This window comes from Pseudochaenichthys georgianus, unplaced genomic scaffold, assembly GCF_902827115.2.
Source record: "Pseudochaenichthys georgianus unplaced genomic scaffold, fPseGeo1.2 scaffold_713_arrow_ctg1, whole genome shotgun sequence".
Lineage (NCBI taxonomy): Eukaryota > Metazoa > Chordata > Actinopteri > Perciformes > Channichthyidae > Pseudochaenichthys > Pseudochaenichthys georgianus.
The window spans coordinates 1-15,000 of NW_027263266.1; the positions used below are offsets into that span (position 1 = coordinate 1).

General features: G+C 42.8%; 1 protein-coding gene across 2 annotated transcripts; it reads right to left on the minus strand.

The window, feature by feature from the left end:
* Positions 1–590: 590 nt before the first annotated feature.
* Positions 591–14,894, minus strand: LOC117443963 (P2R1A-PPP2R2A-interacting phosphatase regulator 1). 2 transcript variants are annotated; one of them, XM_034079752.2, is made up of 10 exons: positions 14,394–14,894; positions 12,844–12,934; positions 12,475–12,553; positions 12,327–12,383; positions 7,999–8,045; positions 7,872–7,926; positions 7,535–7,599; positions 7,344–7,399; positions 6,741–6,825; positions 591–6,590 (listed from the first exon to the last, which is right to left on the minus strand). In XM_034079752.2, exons 2-10 carry the CDS (start codon positions 12,930–12,932, stop codon positions 6,473–6,475), a joined length of 651 nt encoding a protein of 216 aa, XP_033935643.1. In that variant the 5' UTR covers positions 12,933–12,934; positions 14,394–14,894; the 3' UTR covers positions 591–6,472. The 2 variants fall into 2 exon arrangements, with proteins under 2 accessions (XP_033935643.1, XP_033935644.1); XM_034079753.2 differs by lacking the exons at positions 7,872–7,926; positions 7,999–8,045.
* Between the last annotated feature and the right edge of the window lie 106 nt (positions 14,895–15,000).

Here is a 15,000-nt window from a genome sequence, read left to right on the forward strand (position 1 = left end):
CCACCCAGCTCCACTCCAGCTTCCACCCCAGCTTCCACCCCAGCTTCCACCCCAGCTTCCACCCAGCTTCCATCCCAGCTTCACCCCAGCTTCCACCCCAGCTTCCACCCCAGCTTCCACCCAGCTTCCACCCCAGCTTCCACCCCAGCTTCCACCCAGCTTCCACCCCAGCTTCCACTCCAGCTTCCACCCCAGCTTCCACCCAGCTTCCACCCCAGCTTCCACTCCAGCTTCCACCCCAGCTTCCACTCCAGCTTCCACCCCAGCTTCCACCCCAGCTTCCACCCCAGCTTCCATCCAGCTTCCACCCCAGCTTCCACCCAGCTTCCATCCCAGCTTCACCCCAGCTTCCACCCAGCTTCCATCCCAGCTTCACCCTAGCTTCCACCCAGCTTCCACCCAGCTTCCACCCAGCTTCCACCCCAGCTTGATGAGGCCCGAGCCTAGACGCCAAACTCAAACTATATGCTGCTTCTAATAAACATAAGAAAAAGTCTTATTATAGTATTTTGAAAAAGTCACAGTATAACTTTTTTGTTTGAAAGTCTGTTCATTAGAATCAGTTTCTGTTCAAAGACAACAAACACACATTTTCTACGATACAGATTTTCTTTTATTGAGAGTTTTCATATACAATATAATATATATTTAAAGTATGTAGATGAATTGTTTTCTATTAAAAACTAAAAAGTAATTCTGCGTCATCTTTACAGCCGTGGGACCCTCCTCATGAACACTCGAATATAGACTTTTATTTTACAGTTGCATAAAAATACATCCTCTCATTTGTCGAGAATTTGTCCAAAAAGAAATAATATTTACAATTTGAAAAAATACTGTGAACGTTCGATGTGCTTTTATTTCCCTTTTCCTTCAGCAGCCCTTTGGCGTTTCGCTAAAGCCGTACCTCACTCCGAAGTTTCCGTTATTCCTCAGCTTTTTAACCCGAACGAATATCTGCTGGTGTCGTGGAAATCAAATCAGAAAACACAACGCTTCACAAACGATTACATTTAAAGTGCTTCGAGTTTTCAATTAAAAAATCTAATTTTGACTTTTCTTCAAAAGAATTCAAAATGTTGACTTTTTTCAAAGTTTTTACTTTTTTCAAAATTCAGACTTTGTTGAAAATGTCGTCTTTTTCCAAAATGGTATCTTTTTTTCAATCTTTAGACTTTTTTCAAAACTGTACAGGTGAAGGTCCGACATTCAACATCTCAATTATACGTATATTTAGCAAAATTAGCAAAATGTTGTCAGTTTCACGCCGTTTTTCTAAAGAGATAGAATTCTAGTAATTTATTAATAAAAACACAAATGTTTTACATTTTGAAAAAAAGGTCATAATTCACTTTAATTATTAGAAGTTTAGATAACAGCCAGAGCGATTAGATATATATATACACTTTATTTATCCAAACATTGGGAAATTATTGAAGTGTAATTTGCAAACAAGGTTGTTGTTTTTTTACATTTTGGGAAGTCCACATCAAACCCCAAAAGAAAAGCTATTTTTTGAAGCAAAATCTCTTAAAATAAAAATGGTAGTCTTTATTTAACTGAGAAATATCACCGTATTGTTCGGAGTGAGACATGACTTTAATACTGACAGACGTTGACGGGTCGATGTGAGGAAACAGAGAGGATAAAACAACAGAAAGCTTTAACATGAAGAAGCCAACACAAATAAAGCAGCTGCGGAAATGTATACACAAAGACTTTGTTAGGGGTGTTTCAATTTCAGAAAGTTATCGTTAAAATACAGAAATCTGTGTGATGGAGGCTTTCAGCGAGGATGAGACGTGATTAATAGGGACTTTTGGAAGAAAACAAAATAAGTAATTATAGTGAGAAATGTGGGCAAAATAATATCTCAGAAAAGCTGCTTATTGTCTGAAATGTCTAGAATTTAGTTTCTTAAAATAATGACAATCTTTTCTTTTTAAAATATATTTTCTCAACATCTTTTTATACTAGAGTCGTAATAGAGAGCTGAAAAGAGAAATAATGATCTGTTAATATTACTTGAAATAGCCAGAATTTCTCGATTTGATTTTTTCCACCTGTCGCTAATTGTTTTCGATCAATCCTGAAATCAATTGTTTTTTGTAAATGACAGAAAATGTGAAAAAACGTAAGCTGAAATAATGAATTTATTTTTGCTTCGATTAATAACTTTAAACAAATAAGTAATCACTGCAAAATGTATGCAGATGAATCTTCTGTCAATTGTGTACATGACGGCAGACCTATTGTTATAAATAAAGTCAGTAAGTAAAACTAAAATGTAAAAGCACACGTTCAGAAATATTAGATTCCCCTGAATATTATTAAGAATACAACAAAAGGTTAACTTGAATGACTTTGAAAACCTCCATCACACCGGAAATGTACTTTAAATAAAACACAATTAAAAAAGGACAGAAACACAGAAAAACATTCATGAATCTTTTCGACAGATATTTTAAGATTCAGTCGAATAACTTTTGGCTTAAAACATTCTTTGAATTCAGTCCTCACATCTTTCCATCCAGCTTCACAGATCCTCTCTTCAAGACGACAGCGTGTGATCGCGTGCAAATAGAAAGTAATAAACAGAAAGTCTTCTTAAAGCTACAGTCTGGAAACCCAGCGTGACTTTACCACTCGAATCTGCCCTGCTTCAGGAAAGCCGCGGCAGTTATGATTTCTAAAGATGGCCGATGTAATCAGGAAGAGGATGAAGTGGGTTTGTTTATTAGATCTGACCAAAAGCGGTTTATTTTTAGAATTCATATCTTTTCGAAATCTACACTTTTGTTCAAGTGCCCGTCCACACAGCGGCGTGCGTTGAAGCTTCCAGCGCTTCTGCCCGTTCACTTTTAGCCGAACTGCTTTTTGGGAAGCGACGTGGAGCGTTGCTGGCGTTGCTCGCCTCAAAAAGTTGAGCAATGTTCAACTTTTGACGCCTCAGCCAATCGAATCGTATGCCAGTACAAGCTCCAGCCAATCAAACTGTGTGCTTGTGTGTCTGGGGCGGGAGATTCATATGATTGGTTGTTGGTTGAGTTTCAGACATGCCCGCCGGCAAGCGTCAGCGCACGCCGCTGTGTGGACGGGCCGCTAGACGTTTTCCAAAATTCAGACTTTTTTTTTTAGAATTCAGACTTTTTTCGAACTTTAGACTTTTTTCAAAATTCAGACTTTTTTTAGAACTCTGGATTTTTCTAAATTTACACTTTGTTCAACATTTTTGACTTTTTCAAATTCAGACTTTTTAAACAATTGTGAAGGTCTTTAGAAAAGATATATCAAAATTCAAAAGCAGTATCAAAGAATTTGAAGCTTGAACTGTAACTTGGAATATGTCCATCTCAAGAACTCTTCACGTAGTCTTTGGACATTATGAAGTTAAACTGAAATATGTCAGACTTCATTTGCCTCTTCAGAACAGACTCGCAACACGTGGGGAAGTAAGCAGAGAAGCAGCATCCACAGCAGACTACAGAACAACAGGTTCAAGTGGTGAACTGTGCAACGTGGAGAAAATACCATCAGAAAGAAAGGAAGAAGACTTGGAAGGTGATTCTGTTGGAGCAGCCGAATGGATGAAGACACTTCTAATGGACAGCTTATAGAGACTTTATGTACAGACGTATCTCAGACCGGAGTATGAACCACTTCCTCTCCCTTAAGCCTGACGTTCGAGTCGACTGGAGAGGGGAAGCTCCTCGGAAACACGACCTCATGTTTAGGCACAACGATGAGCGAACGTACAAAACTGTACAAAACTTTGTAAGTGCAAAAGTTGGAAGCAGAAAGTACGTTTTGTATTTTCTGAAACTCTGACCTCTGACCCGGCTACATGCATCCGATACTACTGACCAACAGATTCTTCTAGAGCTGATTGGTCCTAACGCGAGCTGGTGCAGGGATGCGTCCGAAACACTTCCTCTTCAATGGTTTGCGGTTTTGTCTGTGATTAACACAAGCTAAAGGTTCGTCCAAAGTCACAGAGGAATCCCATTGGACGAGGGCGGTGATGCCTTCAGGGACCCACACAGAAACATCCCTGCACTTCTCTATCGATATGTACTTCATCAGAAGGATGACGAACTCGAGTTGTGAAACAGTAAATAAAGATATAATGGTGTTTCCTTCTAACCATGTATGTCTTTAGACAATCAGAATACCTTCATGGTGACGAGCGGACGCTCGGGGTGAGAGGGGAACGATGGAGCGTCCTGCAGGTTCAATGTGCTCAGTCGAACCATGCAGGCTGAAGGGGAGTGAGCGTCAGCTGCTCCGTCAATATTCACATATAGATACACTATTAACAAACAGACGTCTACCGACCGGGAGCGTCGCCCTGCTCCTCGAACTCTGGACGAACACGTCTTCAAGTTCCTACAAACACAAGACTTCAGTCTGAGCGACAACAGACACGATCTTCTTTAAAACACGACGTCGTTAAAGACTGAAACGGTTCAATCTGGTTTGGACTTGCAGAAGATACCAACAACCGGTGTTGGGAAAGCTCTTCCTTTGGTGTTTGGGTTGGATCTAGGGATGTCACGAGAACTTATACTCGATACCAAGTCGAAACCAAAATCCTGAACACTTGACGGAACTGGTTTTTCTAAAGTAGTGTAAGTATCGTAGCTTCCTGTAGTATCGTGAGGACTCGAGACTAACAGCGAGTTTACTGCGTCCCAAACTCATTATCTATTGACGCAAATAATGCTACATTTTGACAACGAATCCATGTTCAAATCGTGCAAGAAGGTAGCTAACGTTAGCCGTTTAAGCATTATGGTGCGTTCAAGATCTATTCAGAAAGAAAGATTATTGGGAGAACGTCAATTATAACCTTTTTTCAGAATTCAGGTCGAATCCAAAATCCTAAAAAGTTCATGGTACTGGTTTTTCGACAGTATCGCAAGTACCGTAGTTCCCGGTGGTGAAATCTCGAGACTAACGGCATCCTGGGGACGATAGAAAAGTAGTTTGGGACGCAGTAAACTCACTATTTACGGAAATAATGCTACATTTTGAACTACGAATCCATGTTCAAATCGGCAAGAAGGTAGTTAACGTTAGCCGTTAGCTGTTAGCAGTCGAAGGAGTGAATTGCACGATGATGCGTTCATGCTCTGGTAAGTAAAAATGAATGTGGGGAGAACGTAAATTATAACGTTATCGTGATCTCTCCGATGTAGTCTTGTAAATTCAGATGTTTTCTCAGAAGAATAAAATAGAAATTTTAGGGAATTATGACCGAAACCAGTAGGCTAACGTTTACGGTAGTCTTTGTTAATGTGAAACCGTTGCTGGTATCGACTACATTTCTTTCTCGTGACGTCCCTAGTTGGGAATAAGATGCCTTTTACTTTGCTTTATTGGATATTCGGCTTTTTGGAGGTTTAGATATTTGTTTTGTTGATGAAAGACGCTAAAGTCTTCATCTCCAGCTATAAACTCCTTGAAACCTTATGGTAGTTTTACGATGCACAAAAAGTGCGTAACCCTGGGCGATGAGTGGTTTCAGTCCAGATCCATCAGACTTTCAACTTCAAGACCAAATAAACCAGAGGACTTCCACTTCTTCCTGATAACGGACTTCATTTCCAACGACTCCAGGACCAAAAGCTGAGAACCGGCTGAACCAAATGTTCCTGAAGAGCCTCGAAAACATTCCTCGTCACCGGTTTGATTTCGTCTTGATTACAACTCAAGACCTTATTAACAGTTCTTCAGAACCTCTGAAGAATAAAGACGAGGTGGAGCTTCATCCACTCGAGAATAGGACCTGAGCTGCAGGAATGAGTCAGCATTTCCTCACTTCCTGTCCCCTGGTCTGGAGCTCTATGGTTAAACATCATAATCCAAAACCACGTGGAGATATCCCATTGGACCAGGGAGATTGCTGCCTTCAGGGACCAACACAGACATATGATTTTAACCTCTAGAACTCCTTCGAATTCTGCCGTTTTTGAGACGTTTGTGTGCTTGGTTGTTTCTTGAACGCTTCTTGAGTTAAACTTCTCAAATCAGAATCGCGTTAAGACACAACCCGTGTGTCCTCAAGACTCCCGAACAGTTTTCTTCCGTGATCTCCCGATGCTGTTGCTGATGATGAATCCTTTGTACAATATTTATCATTTGAGGTTCGACCTACGAGCCTTCAGACGTACGACGAACCTCACGAGGAAGTCGATCAGTCCAACGTGGACTCAGGGATTTGGGTTAAAAACTAACCAATAGGAACAGTTGGCGACCTAGAGAAAGTCTGATACTTCAGAGCTGCAGGAAAAACATCCAGGAATCCAAAACAGACACTTCCAACGAAGTGATAAACCAGGCTGATCTGTACTTCCTGTCGCCGCAGGAAGAGGCGGGATTACAGGAATAAGGTGCGATGGGGAGTCGATGATCCTCCGGGGGGTTTGGAGCTGCTGGTCAGGACTTTGGGTGGTGAGGATTATGGGGTGGTTTAGTGTCCTGGGTGGTGATGGGAGGGGAAGGGGGTGAAGGAGGGGGGAGGAGAGAGAGACAGAGGGCTGGACTGAGGACTGACTGCAGTGGGGGAGTCGACCACCGACTGAGAGACACTGTGGGAGGAAGAGAGGCGGGTAAATACTGGTTTCATCGGGTCTGTATCGGTACTGTCTCTTTGCTGTAGCCATGTAAGTAAGTGGGCGTGGTCTCATGTATTTATATCTGGCTAAACTAATGCTAACATGGTGTCTGAGGACCCTCACCTGACGGTGTAGCTGCTGCGGTGGGGGGGGTCCGATACTCCGGCGACAAAAAGCTTCTTCGGGGGTCCGTCAGACTCGACTCCTCCTGAGAAACAACCAGGTGTACAAATATATAAAATATCTATAACTTCAAGAGGGGAGAAGCACGCTTAAATCACGTGACTCTGTCCACTCTCCCAACGTCCTTTAATCAACTCTCAGTTTCCCGACGCAGCATTTTAGGGTCTTTTAAGCCTTTGTTTTGGTTTTAACTGGAACAATGTATCGTGTCTGTCTCGAAGAAACCAAACACAGAGCAACAAGAGAGAATATTGAATGTAACTAAGCAACTAAAAAGTTCCACATATCAACAGATAATGTGATGACAGACAGACAGACAGACAGACAGACAGACAGACAGACAGACAGACAGACAGACAGACAGACAGAGACACACACACACACACACACACACACACACACACACACCACACACACACACACACACACACACACACACACACACACACACACACACACACACACACACACACACCACACACACACACACACAACACACACACACACACACACACACACACACACACACACACACACACACACCTTTCCTCTTGAGTGGAGTTAGTGCCGGGACTCTCACAGTTGCACTGACTGCTGGTCTGTTGGAGAATACACACAAATGTAAGCATCCACTAAAAAAAACAGAGTGTGTGTGTGTGTGTGTGTGTGTGTGTGTGTGTGTGTGTGTGTGTGTGTGTGTGTGTGTGTGTGTGTGTGTGTGTGTGTGTGTGTACCTGAACCTCCTGGTGGGAGAAGGGGAGGAGTTTGGCGTGACGCCGCTGTCCTGCGACTGGAACCACTGAAGAAGAAAAAGTCAAAAACAGTCTTATCTTCTAACATTATATTTATTAAAACATCCTCTGATCTGGATTCAGTCTGTCTGTAATGAGTAGATATACATTTTATTATATATCTTTCAGTCGCAATAAAGTAATGGTTTGATGTGAAACAGATCATCAAAGAAAACGCCTGCATTGGATTCCTTTGTTTACTTTTACTTCCGCTTCTATTGGCTGACGCTCTAACGTGAGGTTGTACTGCGAGTGTGTGTAACTGAAAGTAGACGCTCACCACCGAGGCGTGGTCGTGCCACTGACTGACGGGAGCTGGGATCAGACTGGAAGCACTGGGAGAGAAGACGGTAATTAAATACCGTTTTTTAAGGTTCATTTAACATTTAAATATCCGACGGTGTTACCTCCGTCTCTGCAGACTTCCTCTGAGCGCCGCCTCCATGTTCTCCTCCTGCAGAAACACACACAGCTCAGACTGTTAATGATGGCTGTTTCAGACTGAGAGGGACAACTACAGCTCACACTGAGAGGCTCTGATAACTACAGCTCAGAGTGAGAGGCTCTGATAACTACAGCTCAGACTGAGAGGCTCTGATAACTACAGCTCAGACTGAGAGGCTCTGATAACTACAGCTCAGACTGAGAGACTCTGATAACTACAGCTCAGACTGAGAGGCTCTGATAACTACAGCTCACACTGAGAGGCTCTGATAACTACAGCTCACACTGAGAGGCTCTGATAACTACAGCTCACACTGAGAGGCTCTGATAACTACAGCTCACACTGAGAGGCTCTGATAACTACAGCTCAGAGTGAGAGGCTCTGATAACTACAGCTCACACTGAGAGGCTCTGATAACTACAGCTCACACTGAGAGGCTCTGATAACTACAGCTCAGACTGAGAGGCTCTGATAACTACAGCTCACACTGAGAGGCTCTGATAACTACAGCTCACACTGAGAGGCTCTGATAACTACAGCTCACTCTGAGAGGCTCTGATAACTACAGCTCAGACTGAGAGGCTCTGATAACTACAGCTCACACTGAGAGGCTCTGATAACTACAGCTCAGACTGAGAGGCTCTGATAACTACAGCTCACACTGAGAGGCTCTGATAACTACAGCTCAGACTGAGAGGCTCTGATAACTACAGCTCACTGAGAGGCTCTGATAACTACAGCTCACACTGAGAGGCTCTGATAACTACAGCTCAGACTGAGAGGCTCTGATAACTACAGCTCAGACTGAGAGGCTCTGATAACTACAGCTCACACTGAGAGGCTCTGATAACTACAGCTCAGACTGAGAGGCTCTGATAACTACAGCTCAGACTGAGAGGCTCTGATAACTACAGCTCACTGAGAGGCTCTGATAACTACAGCTCAGACTGAGAGGCTCTGATAACTACAGCTCAGACTGAGAGGCTCTGATAACTACAGCTCACTGAGAGGCTCTGATAACTACAGCTCAGAGTGAGAGGCTCTGATAACTACAGCTCACACTGAGAGGCTCTGATAACTACAGCTCACTGAGAGGCTCTGATAACTACAGCTCACACTGAGAGGCTCTGATAACTACAGCTCAGACTGAGAGGCTCTGATAACTACAGCTCACTCTGAGAGGCTCTGATAACTACAGCTCACACTGAGAGGCTCTGATAACTACAGCTCACACTGAGAGGCTCTGATAACTACAGCTCACACTGAGAGGCTCTGATAACTACAGCTCAGACTGAGAGGCTCTGATAACTACAGCTCACTGAGAGGCTCTGATAACTACAGCTCAGACTGAGAGGCTCTGATAACTACAGCTCAGACTGAGAGGCTCTGATAACTACAGCTCAGACTGAGAGGCTCTGATAACTACAGCTCACTGAGAGGCTCTGATAACTACAGCTCAGACTGAGAGGCTCTGATAACTACAGCTCACTGAGAGGCTCTGATAACTACAGCTCAGAGTGAGAGGCTCTGATAATCAATCAATCAATCAATGTTTATTTATATAGCCCAATATCACAAATGTTACATTTGTCTCAGTGGTCTTCACAGTGTGTACAGAATATCAGTATGACAATACGACACCCTCTGTCCTTAGACCCTCTGTCCTTAGACCCTCACATCGTACAAGGAAAAACTTCCAAAGAAAACCCAGTTTAAAGGGAACATGGAGAAACCTCAGCGAGAGCAACAGAGGAGGGATCCCTCTCCCAGGACGGACAGACGTGCAATAGATGCCGTGTGTAAATTGAAAAGATAATACATTTGCAACATAGGTAGTCCAAATGTTTGGAAATGCATGTGTGTATAATAGGAAGATGAATCCTGATAACTACAGCTCAGAGTGAGAGGCTCTGATAACTACAGCTCACACTGAGAGGCTCTGATAACTACAGCTCACACTGAGAGGCTCTGATAACTACAGCTCACACTGAGAGGCTCTGATAACTACAGCTCACTGAGAGGCTCTGATAACTACAGCTCACACTGAGAGGCTCTGATAACTACAGCTCAGACTGAGAGGCTCTGATAACTACAGCTCAGACTGAGAGGCTCTGATAACTACAGCTCACACTGAGAGGCTCTGATAACTACAGCTCACTGAGAGGCTCTGATAACTACAGCTCACACTGAGAGGCTCTGATAACTACAGCTCAGACTGAGAGGCTCTGATAACTACAGCTCAGACTGAGAGGCTCTGATAACTACAGCTCAGACTGAGAGGCTCTGATAACTACAGCTCACTGAGAGGCTCTGATAACTACAGCTCACACTGAGAGGCTCTGATAACTACAGCTCACACTGAGAGGCTCTGATAACTACAGCTCACACTGAGAGGCTCTGATAACTACAGCTCAGACTGAGAGGCTCTGATAACTACAGCTCACACTGAGAGGCTCTGATAACTACAGCTCAGACTGAGAGGCTCTGATAACTACAGCTCAGACTGAGAGGCTCTGATAACTACAGCTCACACTGAGAGGCTCTGATAACTACAGCTCAGAGTGAGAGGCTCTGATAACTACAGCTCACTGAGAGGCTCTGATAACTACAGCTCACTGAGAGGCTCTGATAACTACAGCTCACACTGAGAGGCTCTGATAACTACAGCTCAGACTGAGAGGCTCTGATAACTACAGCTCACTCTGAGAGGCTCTGATAACTACAGCTCACACTGAGAGGCTCTGATAACTACAGCTCACTGAGAGGCTCTGATAACTACAGCTCACACTGAGAGGCTCTGATAACTACAGCTCAGACTGAGAGGCTCTGATAACTACAGCTCAGACTGAGAGGCTCTGATAACTACAGCTCAGACTGAGAGGCTCTGATAACTACAGCTCAGACTGAGAGGCTATGATAACTACAGCTCAGAGAGGTAAAAGACTGAGTGTTTAGAGCACGGGTGTCAAACTCAAGGCCCGGGGGCCAAATCCGGCCCGCGACTTCATTTCATGTGGCCCGCAAGAGCTCTAAAAGAATGTAATATGTTTATTATACGGTTACAGGCCGATTTACAGATGCACGATGTCCATAAACTACATGTCCCACAATGCATCTCACATTAGATTTTTTTATTTTATTTAACTAACTTTTTTTCAGAATTTTAATTTTCTTTTAAAATAATTTTGTGACATTCTCACTGAAGAGACTTGCACTTATTTGCCCTAGACTTCTGCTTTCAGACGTAGTTATCTATGAAGCTTTTACCCTATCCGATAATAATCCAATGCAGAGGCAATAAAGTAATATAATACATTATTTTCAATATATAAAATATTTATATATGTATTTTTTTATATAGCCTTAAAGTTACAACCGGCCCTTTGAGTGCAGCCATAATGCTGATGTGGCCCGTGATGAAATTGAGTTGGACACCCCTGGTTTAGAGAGTTAACTTTAGTCTAGGTTATCTCAGCGGGTCTCAAACGGTTTGGTCGCAATTTATGTAAACAAGTATTTCCGAGGAACAGCTTTATATGATTTTTATAGGATACTAACAAAATAAGGGAATAAATGAAAAACAGGTATGAAATACTATATGGCAGTAAAACAAGAATACAGTTTGAAAGGGGAGTGATTTGTAAAATATCCATAAAGAGAAAGTAAATCTGCTTCCAGTCGTGTTTCATCCGGTGCTGAGAGAGGTATCCATAGATCTCTCTCATGTTGGACCTGATTGATGCTTTTAACTTAACGTTAACACTTAAAACATGTTCACATGGATAGGATGTCTATTATAATATTTATATCGTAAACTATGTCCATATGTTTCTGTTTTGGTGGTCGTGCAACAACCGTGCATGCATGCGCGAGGCATAGGTGCTCCGGCCAGGGGCGGCGCCAGGGGGGAGCTAGGGGGTCCAGCTCCCCCCTGGCGCCGCCCCTGGCTCCGGCCTTTATAGAAATAGTACTGCCCCCCCGCAGTGTGTGTGAGAGACAAGAGACTTGACTGCATGTTTTCAAATTGAAGTTGCCTTGGTGTGTTGGTTGTTGACGGCAGTGTGTGCCCCCCCCCCCCCCCCCCGTGGTAAATGATTGGACTTGTTCTAGAGCCGACATTCACTTTGTTCGATAGCCGACCCCGGTCCTCCAGGCCAGGGATGAGGAGCGTCAGTTATCTTTAATAGATCGCTGCACAGGTGAGTGGGACTTTCATTTGAATTGTGTTGATTAGAGATTAGTCCCAGCATCATATTTAAAAGAGTAGAAGAAGAAGAGTGGACTCCTCACCTGCCTCTTGAGGTCGAGTCTGTCTCCAGTCAGAGAGAACGGAGAGAGAGGGACGAGCTGCAGGACCAACAGACACTCAACTATAATATAATTATATAATTATATAATATATAATATAAAATATAAAGGTCATTCCAGTAGCTCTGACCTGTGAGCTGGGGTTTATTGAAACGCTGCTGCGTCGATACCGAGCCGACGACACCGGGCTGAACACCGTCATCCCGTCGCTGAGAAAACATGAATACAGATTTATAATAACATGGAGAGACACAATCAAATATACAGAACGATATCTACGACCATGCACCGTCTTTTTATGCTGCTTCAAGCGCAAACATGTCCAAAACTTCTTATCTTATTTTATTACAGGATTATTTTTGAGACAATACATCGTTTTCTTTTGCAATAAAACCATTTTAAATTGTTCTCTTTAAAACAACTTACAATATCATTTATTTGACATTACTTTGTAAACATTATATGTGTCGCGTGGCTCTCTGTAAGCAGTACCACCGACCTGACACTGGTGATCATGGGGGCGCTGTTCGACCTGCGCAGAGCCCCGCCAGCTGCGCCTGCGCACTGGTCCACTTCCATCCGCTCCATCCCTTTAGTGTGAAACAAAGATGTGTTTATTTAAGCTTAACATATTTCATCCACACATGTCGCTTCCTCAAAATGCCTCCAGAATTAATGTTTTTTTGAATAACCTGAAACTCGGTTTTTTGTTCATAATGCCTTCAGTTGGAATTAATGTAATGAACTCTGATGTGATGTGAACACAAGAGGATTAGGGCAACATGTGATAACAAATACATAGGAGGTGACTAAAGGTGATTTTATTTGTTGGTTATTCAGAGACTTAAAGGTGGGGGGGGTAAGTTTGAGAAACCGGCTCGAGATACACGTGTTGTTATATTCCATGGAAAGCTCTCAACGTCCCGATAGCAATGAATATCTGAAGTGCTTTGAAGCCGTGGCGCTGTAAAAAGCACGACCAATCATCTGAGCCAGCTGAAGTAACTGGATGGCCAAACTGATCTCGTGCCCTCATTGGTCAAGTGCGCGTTCGTGTGTGTTGGAGGAGGGGCTCTGTGAGGAAGTGGCACATTTCTTCCGGCTGTGTATTTTCAAATTCTAGCCACTCGAGCTGGTTTCTCCAACATTAAGTTTTGAGAAACCGGCTCGAGATCGCTAGAATTTTGAGAAAAGTTCAACTTTTAGCCGGCTAAACGGATTGGTTGTACTTTTTACAGTATTATGGGTTCTTCAGATGAAATTTTTTTATGGATTTTTTGTCAAAGCACTTCAGATATTCATTGCTATCGGGATTTTAAGAGCATTCCATGGAATATAACAAAGTGTATCTCGAGCCGGTTTCTCAAACTTACCTACCCCTCCTTTAAGTCAGTCATCAAAAAATGTTTGGGATGTTACCAAAAGTATAAAAAACAATAATTGTGAATAATGACTTTAATCTCAGTCAGGATTCTGAAATTTTTTACACAAAAAAACAAGATCTGAAAAACTAAAATATATTTTTTTAATATTATTATTCATAGAGAAAAAAAATACTCCAAGATTGTTTTTATTTTTTTTATCACTTTTCTTACTTTTTTACAAAAGAAATTATGAAAAAAATTAAATAAAATTCACAAAAATCAGAACCCTGACTGTTCCCCAGAATTCTAAGATTAAAGTCAGATCTCAATTTATTTCTTTAACTTTTTGTCACATCCCAAAACAGTTTTCTCATATGTCCCTAACACTCTTCCGTAGATGTGCCTTTTTCTGATGCATTTGTAACAATTATTCAATAAAGTTGAGGTTGAGTTATTTTGTCAGATTATTACAGAAAAAAAAATATATTTTACAAATATTTTCTCTATAAGTAGTTTTTTTTAAAATCACTTTTCTAACTCCCCTAAAACTATGCAAAAGCTCAACTTCAACTTCTGTTCACATCCCAAAACACGTTTCCTCATATGGCCCTAACACTCTTCCGTAGGATTTTCTGATGCATTTGAAAAAAACAGTTAAATAAAGTTGAGGGAAAAAAATAGAAACCTCGCTCCGCAGGCCCCGGCGGAGGCAGTTTCTTCTGCCGGCCTCCGAGCCCTCTGAGGCGGCGTCGAAGCTCAACTCAAGCCCGGTGGATGAAGCCCGACCCGCAGGCCTCTCAGTCCGCAGACCCAGAGTCCGGATCACCGAGCCTTTTCTCCCGCAGGAAAACACCCTTACTCCTCTCCCAGTTTCACGTAGAAAAAGTATTTAAAACGCATTAAGGAGTCCGCGCGGACACTTCCAGCCGCACAGCTGACGTGACTTAGCTGTGGAGCTAACTTGTAAAAAAAAAAAAAGAAACCCTCCAGAAAACCCCAGAGCAGCTGCCCGAAAACACGCAGCCTTAGCCGGGCAGCAGTCCTTCGGGAGAGTGGGTCTCGCGATCCCCCCGAAAAACAACCGAGAAAAAAGCCCCCAAAAACCCGGATTATCAACACTTTAAAGGTTTTCCCAACATAGTCCTTCACAACATAGAGGTAGTTCTGCTACTGTGGAAACAGCGACGCCCGCCGGCCACACCTGGTACTGCAGCGCATAGAAGAGCGTTGACTATAGGGTGCTCAGCAGCTCCAGTGTCGATATGTCAATGAAAAACTGAAGTCCACCTCCA

Bases quoted from the DNA above. Each gene is read 5' to 3' on its own strand.
- LOC117443963 (XM_034079752.2), bottom strand. From the start codon at position 12,932: ATGGAGCGGATGGAAGTGGACCAGTGCGCAGGCGCAGCTGGCGGGGCT. The intron at 6,826-7,343 runs GTGTGTGTGTGT...GTTGTTTCTCAG, and splicing joins AACTCCACTCAAGAGGAAAG to GAGGAGTCGAGTCTGACGGA. The intron at 6,591-6,740 runs GTGAGGGTCCTC...TTCCTCCCACAG, and splicing joins CGCAGCAGCTACACCGTCAG to TGTCTCTCAGTCGGTGGTCG.